The sequence below is a fragment of the Hippichthys cyanospilos genome, chromosome 18 (genome assembly GCF_059441005.1).
Source record: "Hippichthys cyanospilos isolate Australia breed blue-spotted pipefish chromosome 18, RoL_Hcya_1.0, whole genome shotgun sequence".
Taxonomy (NCBI): domain Eukaryota; kingdom Metazoa; phylum Chordata; class Actinopteri; order Syngnathiformes; family Syngnathidae; genus Hippichthys; species Hippichthys cyanospilos.
Window position 1 is genome coordinate 12,344,174 of NC_142386.1, and position 17,941 is coordinate 12,362,114.

A 17,941-nucleotide genomic window follows, 5' to 3' on the forward strand; every position below is an offset into this window, starting at 1 on the left:
TGACATCCAGCATGCAAATAAAGGCATTTTTAATACAAAGTACATATACAATAAGGAACCGATGGTCATAGCGCCATATCTTTGATTGTATCACTAAAAAACATGTTAAAAGCAAAAAATGTGATCTGACTTTCGCACGTGTATAGCTAGTTGTTACAACTTGATAAAAGATGCTTTAAGGAGTCCTGTTAATCATTGTCAGTCAGCAATAAAACACTTAGAAGCAAAGAGGTGACAAAAGCATTCACACTTTGTACTATAAATTAGGACTGCTCAATACTTGTTTTAAAAAGACTGATAAAATTCTAAATACTAGTTCAAAGACCTTTACAGAAAGTGTCTAAAAAATTGTCAAAACACTTTGGATAAAATTTTAGATTTTGTGATATTAAAAACATGAGAACAAGAGAGATGATTTCAAAACTTTTTCCAGAATTCATGCGTTCTATTAACCATGTGACAAAGTCAGTAAATGTAAAAAGGAATCTTCTCACCACTGAAGAAATTTTTTGGTTTCGACCATTTCGCAACATTGCCGTGATGCTGATGTATGGGTCACAAATGGGGAAAAAGAGAAACATTTTGATGTCGCAACAGGAAAACTCAAAATACTCTTGAGTTGTGCTTTGAGCATGAGGAAGGTCATAACTTACTATCCAAAAAAAAAACCAATTCAGTGTTATATAATTTACTACAACTTGGACTCTTTACTCTGATGATACTTTGCATCTGCTTCTTCAGCTTCCTTTTTGTCTTGACCTTTTCGTCTGTGGAAATTGTGAAAAGACGATTATTTTGCTGAGATTTCCTTGCCATGCATGTGTTCCGCACTCTTAACTCACCTGCATATGGTCTGCATTTGCATGAGTGTCTCTGGCAAAGGCTTCCCAAAAGACTCTGGCAGCAGGAGACAGAGGAAGGCTCCGGAAATGGCCAGCGCTCCCATCAGAATATATGGCAAAGCCTTATAATATTGTCCTATTGTAGGAGAAATCCAAATTTTCATTCAGTTTGGTTCATATGGTACTGTCATATTCCAGTGGCGGCGGAGACCTTTACGCACCAAGGTAGATGATGAAGGGTGAGATGATTGTCCCGACACGAGCCGCCATTGAGCAGCAGCCCATGGCCGTGTTCCTGATGACGGTGGGGAAGAGCTCGGACGTGACTGCGTACACGATGCAAAAGGCTGATGTCACGCCAAATTTGCCCAGCATCTCCAGCAGCACAGCCACCCACTGCAGATCTGACAACATCGCAAAACAATTGATTAACATCAATAAACACAATGAACTGTTATGTGTTGTAGGGTTGTGTTTATTTTCATGTTCAGTGATTGCATTGATTTTGTTTCGCTTCAAGTTGTTCGTGTTCCCTTGTGTCGGTGTCTTGTTTGTGTGATAGCGCCCACCTGTCCTCATCAGCCTACTTGTGTCAGCCAATCAGCTCCCTGCACCAATTGTATCTTGTTCAGGTGTTCCACGATGTCTGTCAGTTTGGAGCGTATTTAGTTTCCTGCTTCCTTTCACTTATTGTCTTGTGCTGTCATGTCATCTTCTTAATAAGTTCCAAGAGTTACATTATGTTTTTTTCCTGAATGAGTTCTGTTATCCAAGATTTTGCAGTAAGTTTATGTCTGGTTTTGTTTGTTACTTTGTATGCTGTTTGTTTTCCTCATTTGCTTCTCATCTTCTCCCAGTTAAAATATTATTTTTGAGCACATCTGCTTCCCTGGCTTTGGGTCTACATCCTCCTCAAATCCCACATCCTCAATACGCATGTCAGAACATGACATACCAGGTCTCATGCCAAGAAAAGATTAGAATTGTGTTTTAGGATGAGATGGACTGAGTAGGGGCTTGCCTAACATTTAGCGGGAGTTCATTCCAAAGAGCGAGAGAACAGCAATGAAAAATCTCATTACCATCTGTACCTCACTGAAATTCAAGAAGTTCAGCGCTATCCAGATTTCGATTTCCTCCAGAGAAGACAAGAGAGCTCTCTGAGATTCCTTGTCCCACTGAGGGTTGAACATTTTGGACTGTTGGTGAAGGTAGCAAATTGTGCATTCTTTTCAATTTGTCAGGCTTCTTTCAAGGTTGCAAATGTTCAGAAAATGTTCGTTTTTGTGTTTTTTTTTTTCTTTTCGCAAAATTGTTCAAAATTCTGCTAAAGTACAGGCAAAGTCTGACGAACGTTTTCGTGACCGTTTGGTGAACATTTACGACCTTGAACAAACCTTGACAAGATTGCAACATTCTCTGTTTTTCAAAGCACTCGCAATCTTTTATTGCTCAGTGGGAACCAAGAGGCAGTAAATATAATAAAAACAACTGGGGGCTCAAACTTGAACCCTGTGGAACACCAAATGACAGTGGGGCACTTTAGGCCAAATTTGTTTTATCTGTGAATGAGGTCCGTGTTGCTAGAAAAAGGCATAACACCAGATGAGTGATTTCTTTGTTTTTTTGCTAGGAATGTTGTTGATAGTTAAAAACTTTGTCAAGCGAACATTTGTCATAACAAAGCTCTGTCCTGACGACTTTGCTGGCAAAAAAAGGAATTAAAAAAAGTTATGTGTTCTTTGCAAACAGATGCCCATCGATTCTGGCGTCAGTGTTACCTATGGGAATGAGGTGGACGCAGAGAATCATGATGCCCCCCATAAGCAGTGTGGATGACTGACACAGGCGGCGGTAGCAAAATTGAAGCAGCAGCAGGGCGATCAAGTATGCCGGAACCTCTGTCACCGCTGACAAGAAGCAGTTGAGGTATGGATCGCCGTGAAGATTGGACGTGTTGAGGATCAGAGCGTAATAGCTGATAGTGATGACAAACCTGTGGGGCCCAACAAGGACACTCAAAAGCTTTTTTTTATTATTATCCTACAACCAAAGTTTGGGGTATTTGCCCTCTGTGTGAAATCTCAAGATGAAGATATTCTACTGCAGAAAAGTTATTCTTTTGCTTGATAGGAAAACAAATACAGGTGCAATACTCTAACTGAGGTTGATAATAAGTAAGCCAGACTTTCAGAAAGAATCACGATATAAGTACACACAATGAAGAACGACATACCACAGAATTGAACACAACAACGTGATGGTAAATATGTTGCAGCTGCGCAAGATGGAGCCAATGTTGTATTTCTTGTCTTTCTTCAGCGTCGCATCTTCAATCTGGAACAAAAAGATGTGATTCGTATGACTGTGAACTCGCAATACATTTCGATTGTTTTTGTTCTAATTAAAGTACGGTTCTGAAGTTAGGGATATGCAGCTTTCACATAAGATTTTAGGATAATTCTAAAACAATGTGTGCACATGCAACTGTTTAATGTGTCAGTACATTCAGTACCCAATATTTCTTACTTTTTATCTGTGTAGTGTATATTTTGAAATGGGGAAATTAGACACTCACCTCAGCCTCTGTGAAAATGGCCTGTGGCATTTTAACCTTATTCATCTTGGCAGCTTTCTTGAGGATGGTCTCAGCCTCCTCCACTCGGCCCTGGGAGAGCAGCCAGCGTGGCGACTCGGGAATGAACCTTGCAAAAATGGTCAACATTGGTGAAAGGCTGTAACTTCACAGTGGAAGGGTTCATTATTGTCATTTTACCACCATAGGGGTATATATATCAATCCGCTGGCGGCCATGGGAATCAGCAACATTCGCCAGGAGCGCAGGAAGTAAGCCACGGGCGGCATGAGCATGTATCCTATCGCCGAGCTCATGAAAACACCCAGGGAGCAGAAGACCACACGGGCTTTGGGGCTTAAAATTTCTGTTCCTAAGAGCAAAACGTACAAAACTCTCCATGAAACAACAGAACGGGCTAGTATTAACATTTGCATAGAAAATAAATCAATAAAATGACTTTAAAAATTTGTGCCACTCTATTCATGAAGAAATAAAACCACCAATGGCTTTTCTGAACCTGGATTTGCCACCTCAAATCAAAAGAAGAATGCCAGAAACATTTCATTAAGAGACTTATAACAACTGTTTTAAATTCAGTGTCCCGATTTGAATGATAGCGCATAATGTTAAAACTTACCCAGCACAAAGGCGATTATGTAATTGGAGAACCCGCCGGCTCCCGCCAAGAAATAGATGAATGTGAAGATCTCCCAACTGTTTGAGAATATCTGCGCTGTGATGGCCACTGTCTGGAGGACCATCATGGTAAACAGTGCTGGCTTCCTTCCATACCTGTGTATATAAAACATGGAACATTTCTTGTTTCGAATGCATCTTCAAGAGCAAACATGGCAGTTTTGCCCACCTGTCCGACACCTGGCCTGAGAGAAACGCTCCCACCAGCACGCCCAAGTAGTGGATGGAAGAGGCCAATGGGATTTTGTGTGCATCCTCACAAACCAGATCCCACTGAGAAGAACGACATGATGGCTGTTAGTTATAAGAAGTAACATCAAGAATTTGGTCAACAAGGCCAACTGACCACTCAGAAAGTGCTCAATCTGTCGGGTCACCGATCTACTTGGTCCCGATGCAATTGGACTCAACAATCCCTCGTAAGCACGTCAACATTTTGGGGGGAAGTTAATTGGGTTATCCAAACCTCTGGTTTCAGTATTTATGTGTTATGGATGACATTATCACATCTTCAGGTATTTTTGTTCTTTAGATCAATCTCAGTTCAATTTTTACGGAGTACCATCACTTGGATGATGGTTTTGGACTCGACGGCCGCAAAGGCTACAAAAATTTTGTAAAAGAGCTAGACCAGCTGAATGGAGTTTTTGTTTTCTGATAATTCACCTTATAAGAGAAAAAATGCGGAATATCTAGAAAACATGTGCTTTAATATCAATTCAAAATCGAAAAAGCATTCCAACTTTGTTATTCGGCTCCCATGTATTTAACTATTTATTGAAATGACTCTTCCAATAACTGAAATATAAATGAACAAAATGCAGTTTTTAAAAACAATGAACAGTTACTATCTCAAAGCACTGATAGTTCCTGCGAACCAGATGAAAAAGCTTAACGGACTGTAGTTTGCCCATGTCTGATGTAGACAGAAAGAATATCTTGTTTATCTCACACCGGAAGGACAAGAAAACTTTAAACAAGCAAAGATCTCCCAAAACATTCTGAAGAAGAGGCTGAGTGAAGACTTTCGGCTCACCTCTGTGACAATAGTTGACTGGTAGATGTCTTTGCTGTACGTCCACCCATCTTTGCAGGTTTCTAAAGGAACGCTGGCAACATCAACCCCAACATTTGGTATCACGCCGTTTTGAGAATAGTTCTTGACCATCTCCAGGTTGAGCCTGGTGCAAGACCTGGGTCTTGCTTCTCCATCCACCATCTCCACGGGGATGCTCACGTTCCTCCACGCCTGAGTGATATTGATATTCTCTGGGATGCGGCATTGGTGAGGTGGCGTGTCCGCAACGAATACTATGTATATGCCGATGAAGCCGTTGGGGTAGATACTGATGGCCAAGGCGAAAAAAATTCGACGTTGAAAGGCTCCCCAGGGTCCGAGAAAGGAAGTGATGCTGTCATAGTCTCGGAGTTTCGAGTCACCCATCGTTAAACTTGCCACTCAACGAATGGATCTGACGAGAGGTATCTGAGGCAAACAAAACAATACAAAACAAATGATGGCCTCATCTGTGAGGAGTGGTTATCCAGTAACTGTCAAGTCTGCACTCATTACTTACACCGAAAGAAAATGCCTCTATCTTGAGGTAATTGTCCTTGGACGATCGCTTGCAAAACGTGTTAATCTTTAACCGGTCATTGTTCAGGTGTCATAAATTGAGTCCTCACACTTGACAATTTGTAATTTTAGGACAAGAACAAAAAACAAAATGGTTGCAATAACTTACCAGAATCTCATTTCTCACGTTGATAATGATTTATTGTTTGTATATGAGTTCCTTAAATGCTGAGATGACAAGGAATTCTGCTTCAGATGTGCACCATAAGAATCGTTGTAGATATAGTGATTATACATTCGCTACAAAATATTAATGCTTGCAATGAAGAAATGCTTTGCTGTTGTTAGGATTATAATTATTATAGTGACTATGAATTTACTATAAAATATAAACTGATGTGGTATGTTGGTGGTATGCTGTGAGAGTGAGTGCACTGCTTGTGGGAAAAAAAAACCTGCCTTGGAATTGTTTTGTCTCCAGCAGAAGGAAGGTCACCCAGGCCTACCAATTGGAGCGGTCCCGCAGCTGTGACTCTTATCGATGTCTCGCGATGCATATTTCACCAGAATGTCTCACTACGCAAAATATTTTATCGGAATGACTTGCTACGTATAATATTTTATCATACATGCATTAGTTTCTCACCCACATGCTCACACATACAAGGACAAGTACACACACACAGACCTTACACACAGACCTTCATGTAGTTAGGGATCTCTGTTTCAAATAAAAGTGAGAAGGGTCGGAGAGACTGGCAGAGCGCAGTAGAATTGTCCTCGGCCAGTTCCTCTTCGCTCCCCACATGCATGAGTTGGGAAGATTGCCTTGTCTCCTTTTTTTGTGTACAGTTTCTTACAAATGTCTGAAAAATGAACCCGACAGAGACAAAAGGTATTATTAGAATTTATTTATGTTCCACACACAGTCAGTCAGCTAAATTGTGGTTTCTCGAGTTGAACAAGGTCAAATCCATCCTAAAAACAAACAAATATCGTTCGTGTCTTTAGATTGAATGCCTTTATTGTCACTGTACAGGTATACAACAAAATTTGGGACCTGTACAACAAAGAGCCGCTGAACCAAGCTCTTCATAAAATAAGATGCAATGCATTACAATACAATATAGTCGATGGCTGACTGGCTAGCACATCCACCTCACAACTGGAGGTCACAGGTCCGAATCAGGTTTTGACCTTCCTGCATGGAGTTTCCATGTTCTCCCCGTGCCAGTGTGGTATATTGGAAAGAGGTGGGCATCTTACAATTTTTGCTGTTCCAACAGTCATCAGTCATCAGCGCCTCACCCCCCTTCTGTCATCATCAGTCTGACTAACTTTTTTAAACTCAGTTGTTCTACTAAAACATAAACTTAATCTAAAGCAGTGCTTCTCAAATAGTGGGCTGGGCCCCGCTGGTGGTGTGTGAGGTGATGCCAGGGGGGACGCGGATGACCCCATAGTAATGTCTTTGTTTTTGTCATGTTACATGTAATTGCAATAAAATAAGATTTTTTAATTTTTTTTTTAGGTTCAGGCACTTTGATGCGCTTTCATTTTTTTCTATTTTAGAGTATCGTATTTTCCGCACTATAAGGCGCACCTAAAAGCCTTAATTGTTTAAAAAAGCTGATGGTTCACCTTATAATCAGGTGCACCTTATATATGGATCAATGTTGAGGTTGGGATTCGTAGATGGGGAATGAACTGATAAAATAAGCTTTACCTATTTCTTTTGTTTGTTTACGGTTGAACTGAAGTTTGGTCATATTGACATTGAGTTATTATGCTATTGAGAGTTTAGTTATTATTTGAGTTATTATTGTTATTACTTTGAGTATTACTATATTGTGATTGAATACGTTTAAAAATATGTCATAAATTGAGGGTGCGCCTTATATATGGAAAAGGTTTTAAAATATGTCATTAATTGAGGGTGCACCTTATAATCCGGTGCGCCTTATAGTGCGGAAAATACGGGTAAGTTGTAACCTGTATAAACACTGTAAAATATAGTTGCTGAAACAGTTGACCAACCCTTATAGGTGACGGTTCCTTTAAGATTTGTCACATTCGTCTAATTTCATGTCGCATCCTGTTGACACAATAATGGCTTTCATTAAAGAATTTAAAAACTTCTATCTTGCGTTTCCTGGCTGAGAGCCCATCAATGAGCTTGTCACTTTGGAATGTGCCCATTGGTAAATAGAATAATATAGCCTCTTTGACCGCAGAATGGCATCCCAGAGTGCTTTGCTCAATTATTGGTAATCTATTTCACTTAACACTTAATTTGAAATCATTTTTTAGGTCTGTACATTAATGCATTTTTTTGTTTAAAAAAGAACAAAACAGAAAATGACAGGTATTAAATATGGCGGGTCATTCACTAAGTGGACATACTTCTCCACTTCTTTGTGTTGAAGTAAAGCAATACATAGTCTCGTTGACTATGTTGTGATTCTGGTTTAGAGTCGATGGAAGCAAGCAACATGACGAACAAAGAGGCAAAACAGTAAGATTGTATTTCCATCAGCAAAAAGGGTTTGTTGGACAGACGGACATCTGATGATTATAAGGACAAATGTAAAAAACACTTGCGACATTGTTATTCTGTATTTTGTTCAGTCGCTCCCATCATTTGTTGGTCCAGCGAAATGAACAACCGTCGGTGGTGATGGCGGAGTGGTGCTTTGTTGGAGCTCCGAACCTTGCGTTGGTTCATTGCTCTGGGCTTCAATGACACAGTTTAAGGAGGACATCAAGTGGTCATTAAATGAAGTGTTACAAAGTTTTTTTGAGTCAAATTACTTTTTTTTTTCACAGAATACCTATTTGAATACACAATAAGATCGTTTAAGGGTTCATGAATGCTAAATATCGATTCATATATCTTTTTACATCTGTCAATCTGATTGAGCTGTCTATGAATATCTATATAGTTTTTGATCTGTCTGCCTAAATATTGTTGAATTTTTGGTGGTGTAGACTCCACTTAATTATTTGCCTGTGTGTTTAATTTCTGTTAAAAGGTAATTAATAAAACAACAATCATGTGCCATGTGATACCCAGAGGCTACCCAGTGCCCGCGGGCACCATGTTGGTGACCCCTGCTTTAAACAAAACAGCCCATCATTATGTACTCAAATTTATCAAATGCTAGGAGAATGTGGGGAATAGTTGTCTAGGGCAGCTTAATCTATGACCAATCAACTTCAATTCGCGACAACATGTTTGTAACCTTAACAAAAACAAAACACCTCTTTACCAAAGTCAGACATTGAGAATAAAGCACTGATTCAACTGATTAAAAATTACAGAATATGCAAAATCATAAAGTAGATCAAAATAAAATGTGACATAAGGCTAAACTTATTCCAGTGAACGGAAAATAAATGTATCATAATAGCGGAATAAATGTGACATATCCATACAGCATATACTACTTGTGCAGGTGGAATAATAATAAAGGCTATGTATCTATATAAAAGCAATCAAACATAAAAATAATCCAACAATATTCACATGTAATACAATTTTAAGAATGAAGAATAAATGTGCTGGACTTATGCATATCACCTCGAACAATATGCAATGTAACCAATCTGGAAACGAAATGGACTGACACAATCTCGAAACCGATCAACTCTTAGTCAAACTTCCCAAAACGAACATCATTAAATAAGGACGCCAGTCCCAGTGGACATACCAGCCTACCAAGTGACTCAAATTTAAACAAACCAATTCGCTTGGAAAAATATACTTGTATTGTGCCTCAGACTTTGTTAGTCACATGACCAAAGCCCGCCTCGGTGCAGTGATTCAACGTAACTGCTTTGTTAGCGAATCCGTTGGCGACGTTGCTGACAGAATGTCCACCTCTGGTATAGTATAGTATAGTATAGTATAGTATAGTATAGTATAGTATAGTATAGTATAGTATAGTATAGTATAGTATAGTGATAATGAACTGATGTTGTGCCCAGAAATTGTGTGATACCTTGTAACTGTAAAAAAACAGCAGCGATTTCTTAGATTTGGTTTTATTTACAAGTATAGTAATCAAAGACCAATGAGGTATCCGTGTGTTTTCACATCAAAACACAGATAGAAAATTCTACAAAATAATTGCCCAAATGCAAATCAGCAGCCACCAACCTATTCAAAAATAGCTTTTTCAGATTTCAAGTTTAAAAAAAAAAGAAAACCAGTGAATCAATTCGTCTTTGGAAGCTGCACAGTTAGACTTTGCAGGTCACTTGTGGCTTCATTTTGTTTTTGCAGGTGTCCACTCGCACTATTTTCCACATAGTTCTTCTTTTTGGTCTCACAGCACAACCTACAAAGACAGCACAGCAAGGATGGTCACAGCACAAAAGAGATGCACGGCATACTCCAAGAAATTCAGTTATAAAACTAGCCTTACCCTTGCCATTTCTGCATCTGTTCTAAAGTTTCCGGAAGGTCTCTGTTCAAGGTCTCGGGAAGGAAGATGTTGACCACGCAGGAGCCGATGGTGAGACTTCCCATGAGAATATATGGCAGGGCCTTGTTGTAAGTACCTACGAATGTAAAATGTTTACAAAATACATAACGTACACTATCACGCCGGTGAATACAGATAAGGATAACAAAACATGCCTAAATAGATGACATAAGGAGCCGTGATGCTGCCGATGCGAGCGGCTGATGAACAAATCCCCATGCCGAGGTTCCTGAGCACCGTGGGGTAGATCTCCGCTGTGTAGATGTAGACTATGCCGAAGGCCATGGTGAAGCCAAACTTTCCGGTCATTTCCAGAGCTAAGGCTACATGCTCAAGACCTGGGAGAGAAAAAAAACACATCCAAATCACAGCATACATCTTAAGTCCCTGTAAAGTGAAAATAAACACATCTTATACTTTTGAGAGAAGAGTTTTGTTGACAAGCATGGCAAGTTTAAATGAATAGAAAAAAATGACCAAGTATGGTATTTCTCCGAGTAAAAGGTGACCTTGCTTATAAGTCGACCCCATTAGGGTGAATTTTACAACAACGTGATTATAAGTCTAATCTTGACTTTGGTGATTACATAGATCATTGCTGTGAAATTATAACACATGGTGTGTGTTTTTGGCAAAATTATGCTACTTTTAGACGCATTTCTTCATTGTATATCGAATAACATACTGTTGCACTTATAGGTCGAGAGGGTGGGCAGAAACGAAACAAGTATGAGGCAATGTGCTCAGATGCTGAAACTAATATTGCAACAATAAAATGATTTGAAGTTTCAATGCTTAATTTTTTTGACACAGCTGAAAATTCATTTGTCGAAAAGCCCTAAAAGTCATCATCACTATCTGACGCGCCAAATAGCTCCTCCCATTTAACTTACGGACATTCTTATCTTTCACAGTTAGTTATCTTCGGACCCGTCCAATGTGTTTGAAATGGAGGTCTTCAGAGATGATTTGCTGATCATCTTACTTGGGATGTTCTTTACGAGAGAATTTCACGGTTTCTTTACGAGAGAATTTCACGGTTTCTCCCTCCACCTGCCAACAGCCCTGTCGGCTTTTTTTTCAAACAGATTTCTAGGGGCTGAAGGAGACTAAGTCAGTGCGTCTTTTCTTTTTCATAATGCGTCAAAGTCCGCTGAAAAAATGATCCACGCACCTCGTTGTTGACAACAAAGAGGCAATTAGGCAAAAGTGCATTTGCGATGTTCTGTGCAAACACTCTAAAATGAATGCATACTATTTTGAATTGGAGGTATGTTAATGTTGATTTTGAAGCATCAGCTGTTCACATTGACTTTATGTGAGTGGCGTTTTAGTCGATATTTTTGAAATTGTGCGTTTTTCTATCCACTTTGGTCAGTACTTTGAACTATATTTTGTTTTTTAGTATTTCACATATTTGTGCATGCTTTCTTTTTGTTATTATGTTTTGATGGCACCCTTTCTTGTAGCTTCTGTTAATTAATTACCAGCATGGTCGTAGTAATCACTTATTTATTCATGCAGTCTTGTTACGCGCCAGCCTCGATGGGTTGATGTGGTCAACGATGTCGCGTGCTCACATTAGTGTTGTGGCAGTTTGGCTCCACGTAGCAGAGACACTACGGGAAACCTTCCTCCTGTGTATCAATCAGCTCCTCTTCCCTATTGTTCCTGTCCAGCTGTTGCATGTTACTCCATTCGTGTTGAGTGTATTGAGTTCCCAGTTTGTTTTCAATTAGTTGTCGGGCCATTGTCTCTGTATGTCGATCCATGAGTTTTACTGCCTCCCCGTCGCTGTGTCCCTGCCGTTGTCTCGTGAGTTCGGTTTTTGTTGTTTGAATTTTGTTTGGTACTTTGTAACACTTTGCTCCAAGTTTGTTTTGCCTCTGAGGTGTATTAAATCATTTTTGAGCTCACCTACCACCTTGCTTCCTGCATTGTTTGGGTGTACACCTTCCACACATTACTCACCATGCCCAGATGTGACACTGTGCTCACGTCTAGCTTATTATAGTAAAGCATCACACAATATACACGTATAACACTTTCGGATTTAAATACATCTGAGCGAACTGTATGCTGTAGTGGTATCAATGTTCTAAGCAATTATAGCTATGGTAAGTTTGTCACAATTGCGTTGGATAAACTGCTGATGCGAAGAGATACTCCATATGTAGTGGGGGAGATACAACTTAAATTCTGTTTTAGCGATGATGAAAAAAATAAGGAAAACTGAAATGCTTAAAACCAGTTAAGTACGATATCTGCACATAGTGCTACATAGTTGGCAGTCTTTGCTAATGTTTTCAGCATTTTTGTCTCAAACATTATTACAAACAAATCTCAGAATGTGCTGTAAAAGGTCTTTAAGAGTTTGGGTACAATGATTTCGTGTGGGAAACATGTCAGACTTACTCGCCGGAATAAACTGGATGAGCAGCAGGACTCCACCACCAATGACCAAAAAAGTGGACAGTAGAGCCCTTCTGGGACATCTCTTCAGGAGCCACGTGGACACAACGTAGGCAGGTACCTCAGTGGTTGCCGATAAGAAGCAGTTCATAAAGGGGTTCCCACTGAGGTTGGAGGTGTTCAGGGATAAACCAAAATAACCCACGTTGATTGCTGTCCTGTTTGGGATAAAATGGAATACTCAGCGGCTCACATTATGCTGCTGAAGTTCTCACTGATCTATTTCTACTCACCACAGAACAAGACACATTAAGGTGATGCATCTAATATTCTTGGATCTCAGGACATCAAGCATGGTGTACGTCTTGCTCGGAGGCAGCAGCTGGAGATGCAACGAGAACCAAAATACATCAACTGGAATTATCACCGCTTCTCGTCAGCGTTATGTAGCTGTTCTTTGTGTATGTTATCAATGTGGAATGGGCTGTTGAAATGGTCCAGTGAAATTCCTGGCGTTTTAGTGGGGGAGCATCAGCTGTGTGAAAAGGACTAGTGGAAAACTCAAGACCTTGTCATGAAGTTTGACTCTTCCCAATTAGTATTTGCTACTATCTTTGCTCTATTGTTACATCTGATGTGGCAAGTCTGTGAAACCCAACATGAAAGCGTCTTGTGACGTGCCACATGGAAACTTCACCTCATATCCTCTGAAAATAACAAGTGGTGCTTCAACTTTGTTCTTCCGGGCGGCTTCTTTTATGATGGCTTCAGCCTCTGCAACTCTTCCCTGAGTGATCAACCACCTGGGGGACTCTGGGATGAACCTGTAAGCACACAATTAAGATCTATGATTTTAAAATCCCAGCTGATTCTTTAGTGTTGGTTAGCCTACCACCACAGAGGGATGTAGATCACAGATGTAGCGGATAGCACTGCAAGCAAGGTTCTCCACTCCCTGATACTGTATGCAATCCACGGAAGCATCATGTAGCCAATGCAGTAGAAGAGGAATGCCCCGAGCGTTGTGAAGATGACACGAAGTGTATTGCTCAAAACCTCTGTTCCTATTTGGGAAAAAACAAGATGCTAATTCTAGATCAGTGATTCCTAACCTCGTTGGAGGCATTGAACCATGCACATTTCTTAGCACATTTTCCGAAACCTACGTAGTTGGAACACACATTTTTCACAATGCTGAATGCAGTGTGAAAACGCTTCTACAGACACACAAACACACACGCACTCAGTCTGTGTTGCTTAACCAGGATCAAACTCCATACACAACCTAATCGAAGCCAAGGCGTTCAATCTAAACCAAACACGCCTCTATACAGATGCAAGGTGAGAGAGATGAGATCATACCCAGTACGAAGGCAGAGATGTAGATGGAAATCTGAGAGGCTCCAACAAACAGGAATGTGATGCAGAACATTCTCCATGACTGGGAGAAGGACTGCAACAGGACGGAGATGCATTGAGCTCCCAGAGAAACGAAAACAATCTTCTTTCTTCCAAATCTACATTAGAAAAGAACAATGGAAATCGGGTTTGGTGACTTGATATCATATCTTACCAAGAAACTACTTTTCCTTCTGATTTCTAAAGTTTAAACCACATTCCATTCCACAAGTCAAGTCCTTTGATCCAAATCCTTACAGCCTTGTTTATACAAAGGAAACTACGACCACTCCAATTTTTCACCCTTGCCACTTATTTTTCCTTATCTTTTGCAAGACTATCCTCTAGTGCAGGGGTGTCAAACTCATTTTGGCTCAGGGGACACAAGGTGGAAAATTTATTGTCAAGTGGGCCCGATTGGTAAAATAAGGAGATGTGTAGATGATTGCTTTGGATGCTGGGCTGGTCTCAATCTCCAGTGAATAGCTCCCAGCTTCCCTGCGTTTTTGGATTATCTGTTTTGACCTTTGTATAGAACACATAATAAGGTGAACTAAATACAAATTAATTCATTCATTCATTCATTCATTCATTCATTCATTCATTCATTCTCTAAAAAAGGTACGAAAGAATGAATATATAAACATAAATATCCAGTTGAAGGAACATGCCCAAATCAAAATATGTGCTTGTGCAACTTCTTTTCAAGGAGTACAGTGAATTGCAAAGAAAATCAAACAGAATAAAATGGTGCTGTAGTGTCTCTTTTAGGACACTGGGTGATGTACAGAAAAGAAGAAGTTGAAACCTCATGAAGAAGTCATGATGTCGCGTCAAATGCCCAAGCAGTGCGTGCTAACTGCTGAGCTAATAAATGAAGCTAAATTTAAACACAAATACAAGTCTAATTGTAAAACTTCTCCTTGGACAAAAGTTGAGATTCTGGTAATGGCCTAGATGGTGACCTCCGCCCGCTGTGAATCTCTTTGGGGCGATTGAAGGATTTTACTTGCGCTGAGCAGTAACATGATGAAGCTAGATGTTACGCTAATGTGAACGCTAGCATAGTGCTCCATTTTGAAGCTTTGAAGCGATCAACAAGATATTTTGCACAAGCATGGAAACCGGTCAATTCCGTTTGTATGTTGCAGTGCTCATCTGGACATTGCTTGTGCTGTAGAAGTAAAAATGTTTGTAAATTGATTATGGACAGCGAAGTAATTTTTGAATGCTTCACAAATTCATTTTGTGGGCTGTATTAAACTTTCTTGTGGGGAGGATCTGGTCCACAGGCCTCACATTTGACACCTATCTATTTTACTTCTGTACTATAATTATTGCTGGTTTTAGAACTTGCGCAATGCAGAAAGAAATGTTATATAGGGCATTATACCCCAGGTAGATACCGTATATGTCAGCCCATTTGAGAAAGAACGGTACGAAAGATTTGCCCATCGAGCCTGGTTGTTTCTTCAATTCATACAAGTTACGTGATGCAAGGCGGCCTGCCGTTTGCACTCTCATGTTGCACTCTCTGACCCTGCAGCTGGCCACACTCTGACTTGTTGCCTTCACCTCACATGTTAGGGAAAAAGGCAAGTGGGGGTCGTGAGGGTAAACTATAGGGGTTTTTTCAGCTGTTGTAGAACGCCATTGAAAATAAAAGGGGACACCTCCAACAACATACAAGAGAAGTACTCAACTGTTAACATAACCTCAGCCACTTTCATCGAAATACTGCAAGACAAACTCAATCAGAATTTTATTGTTTGCATGAACAATAGCAGCAATATCTGCATTTATTTTCCTGCATCATTAAAAAAAAGGCTGAGCAGTTCATCGGTATTGAAGTACCTGTCAGAAAGCTGGCCTGAGATCAGCGAGCCCAGGAGATATCCTATGAACAGAGTAGAGGATGCAAAAGGAACTTTCCACTGGTTGTCACAGACCAAGTCCCACTGCAAAGACACATGCAATAAATTCTCCCCGTAGATTTTACCTTCTTGTCGTCATGTGACAGGCATTCTGACCTCTGTGACGATGTTGGCTTGGTAAATGTCTTTGCTGTAAGTCCAACCATCCAAGCAGCCCTCCTGTTCCAGGCCTGCCAGGTTGACGTCCGTGCCGGGAGCATATCCCTCCGCGGAGAGGTTCCGGACCACATCCAGCTTATAGCGCCGGCACTTGCTGCGTACCTCATGACCGTCGGCCTCGGTGATGGGTATGATGGCGTCCTGCCACGCTGCCGTGAGGTTGATCTCTGGCACGAGGCACTGGTGCTCAGGGGCCGCCCCAACGAAAACGATGTAGAGTCCGTTGAATCCGGTGGAGACGAAAATGGTGTTGAGAAGCATGAAAGTTGTCCAGAAATGAGGTCCGGTTTGGCCCAGGAAGGCCGTGTCTTCGTTATAGTCCCCCATGTTGGATGGTGTGTGTGCTGCAGTGACTCTTAATCACTGAGTAGGACCCTCAGTGGGCCAGCGAATCCCCTCGGTCGCAGCCGAGCAATAAACCCCCCCTTTCTGGTCAAACCCGCTCTTATCTGGCAGTGCGGAAAACAATCAGAACTAATAGGAGGAGGTAACTAAATGATTTATCCTGACACATCCCCTCAACCGTCTGATTTGATTTACCGGGTTATCATTGAGCGCTTCGAAAAGTGGCCCATCTGTGCTGACCCGGTCCCACCACCAGCAGTGGGCGACTGTTGGCTCCAAACAACATTCCACACTTTTAAATAGTCTTTGGAAGTGCACGTGATTGTACTCTAAATCGTACTAAGTAGCTTTCAAGTCCCAGAAGGAACTGTTTTAGGACCGCATTCGACGGGACACAATGTCGGAGTTCAGGAGAGTTTATGCTTAATTGTTAACATGCTACACTGCTAATTTGTAGGACAAAGGGGAAAATCACTTCCAGGGTGATGTGTGTTCAAGTGTGGTGGGTTTCAAGGTAAAGATTCACATACATGAATCACTTTTTTCCATCAGTGAAATGTCCGTGCCATAAGCAATGGTCTGTTCACCTTTTTATTGATACCAGGAATTAGCTAGCCGGCTAACGATCATATGACCAAACACAAAACCTTTGTTAACAGTTTGACCTTGACAAAGGTCTGCGACATTGTGGTTCTGTATGGTCGCATAGTAAATACCTACTTCTGAAATAATTTCACCAAAAACTGATGACTGAATGAAGTTCATGCTATCGCTTCCTTCTGATGAAAATTATCGGTTCTCTTATCTCAGACTTCTAGCTTGTGATTCAGAATGACCAAAACATTATGTATATATATATATATATATATATATATATATATATATATATATATATATATATATATATATATATATATATATATATATATATATATATATAAATCCTTTCTGGCATAGAGGAACCAAATAGATAAATGACTTCATCCAAAGTCACAAAGTTGTGGAGCAAGAAGTCGCTTATACCTTTAAAAGTACTGACAACTTCATATTATGACAGTGGATGTTAAATAACAAATGCCTGACAAATGATTTGTCTTATTTAAAATTTGTGAAGGACAGGGAGAAAATATTTCATAGGGTTTATTAAAATTAATATTGTCATTGTTGATGTTTTGTAATGCATACAAAACAGTTTTAGTTGACACATTGTGAGTGTTTCCAAACCTACCAAAGCTTAGTCCAACCATGACTTAGACTACCGGAAGTGACATTTAATAGCTAGCAAGCAGGCTTTTAGTGAAGTCTCAGCACTGGAAATACCCAAAGACGCGAGGCCATGTTGACGTTTTTCGACAAAAGTGATGACCGACGATTACAGTCAGTTTGGGTATACTTCCAAAAACGATGGGCCAACGACATAGGAAGGGGGATCCACGTACCAACGGGACTGTACATGATGGATTAACGACAAATTTTAAATGCTCACTTCTAAAAATCCCCTTCAATTTATGGCG

At 40.3% G+C, this 17,941-nt stretch overlaps 2 protein-coding genes across 2 annotated transcripts; both read right to left on the minus strand.

The window, feature by feature from the left end:
• Window positions 1–590: 590 nt before the first annotated feature.
• Window positions 591–5,560, minus strand: slc22a4 (solute carrier family 22 member 4). The gene is made up of 10 exons (XM_088440832.1): window positions 5,153–5,560; window positions 4,286–4,389; window positions 4,058–4,212; window positions 3,619–3,790; window positions 3,421–3,547; window positions 3,079–3,179; window positions 2,624–2,838; window positions 1,064–1,246; window positions 843–978; window positions 591–767 (listed from the first exon to the last, which is right to left on the minus strand). The coding sequence occupies exons 1-10, from the start codon at window positions 5,558–5,560 to the stop codon at window positions 692–694; spliced, it is 1,677 nt and encodes a 558-aa protein (XP_088296958.1). The 3' UTR covers window positions 591–691.
• Window positions 5,561–9,735: 4,175 nt separating this feature from the next.
• slc22a5 (solute carrier family 22 member 5) lies at window positions 9,736–16,662 on the minus strand. Its single transcript, XM_088440719.1, has 10 exons — window positions 16,020–16,662; window positions 15,844–15,947; window positions 13,954–14,108; window positions 13,484–13,655; window positions 13,289–13,415; window positions 12,885–12,973; window positions 12,595–12,809; window positions 10,335–10,517; window positions 10,120–10,255; window positions 9,736–10,032 (listed from the first exon to the last, which is right to left on the minus strand). The coding sequence occupies exons 1-10, from the start codon at window positions 16,407–16,409 to the stop codon at window positions 9,909–9,911; spliced, it is 1,695 nt and encodes a 564-aa protein (XP_088296845.1). The 5' UTR covers window positions 16,410–16,662; the 3' UTR covers window positions 9,736–9,908.
• Window positions 16,663–17,941: the final 1,279 nt, after the last annotated feature.

Excerpts from the sequence above, each read along its gene's own strand:
- slc22a5 (XM_088440719.1), bottom strand. The coding sequence starts at position 16,409 with ATGGGGGACTATAACGAAGACACGGCCTTCCTGGGCCAAACCGGACCT. Across the intron at positions 14,109-15,843 it reads TCAGGCCAGCTTTCTGACAG|ATTTGGAAGAAAGAAGATTG; the intron begins GTACTTCAATAC and ends TTTCTAATGTAG. Across the intron at positions 10,033-10,119 it reads CAGATGCAGAAATGGCAAGG|GTTGTGCTGTGAGACCAAAA; the intron begins GTAAGGCTAGTT and ends CTGTCTTTGTAG.
- slc22a4 (XM_088440832.1), bottom strand. The coding sequence starts at position 5,560 with ATGGGTGACTCGAAACTCCGAGACTATGACAGCATCACTTCCTTTCTC. Across the intron at positions 4,390-5,152 it reads AGTCAACTATTGTCACAGAG|TGGGATCTGGTTTGTGAGGA; the intron begins GTGAGCCGAAAG and ends CGTTCTTCTCAG. Across the intron at positions 768-842 it reads CAAATGCAGACCATATGCAG|ACGAAAAGGTCAAGACAAAA; the intron begins GTGAGTTAAGAG and ends CAATTTCCACAG.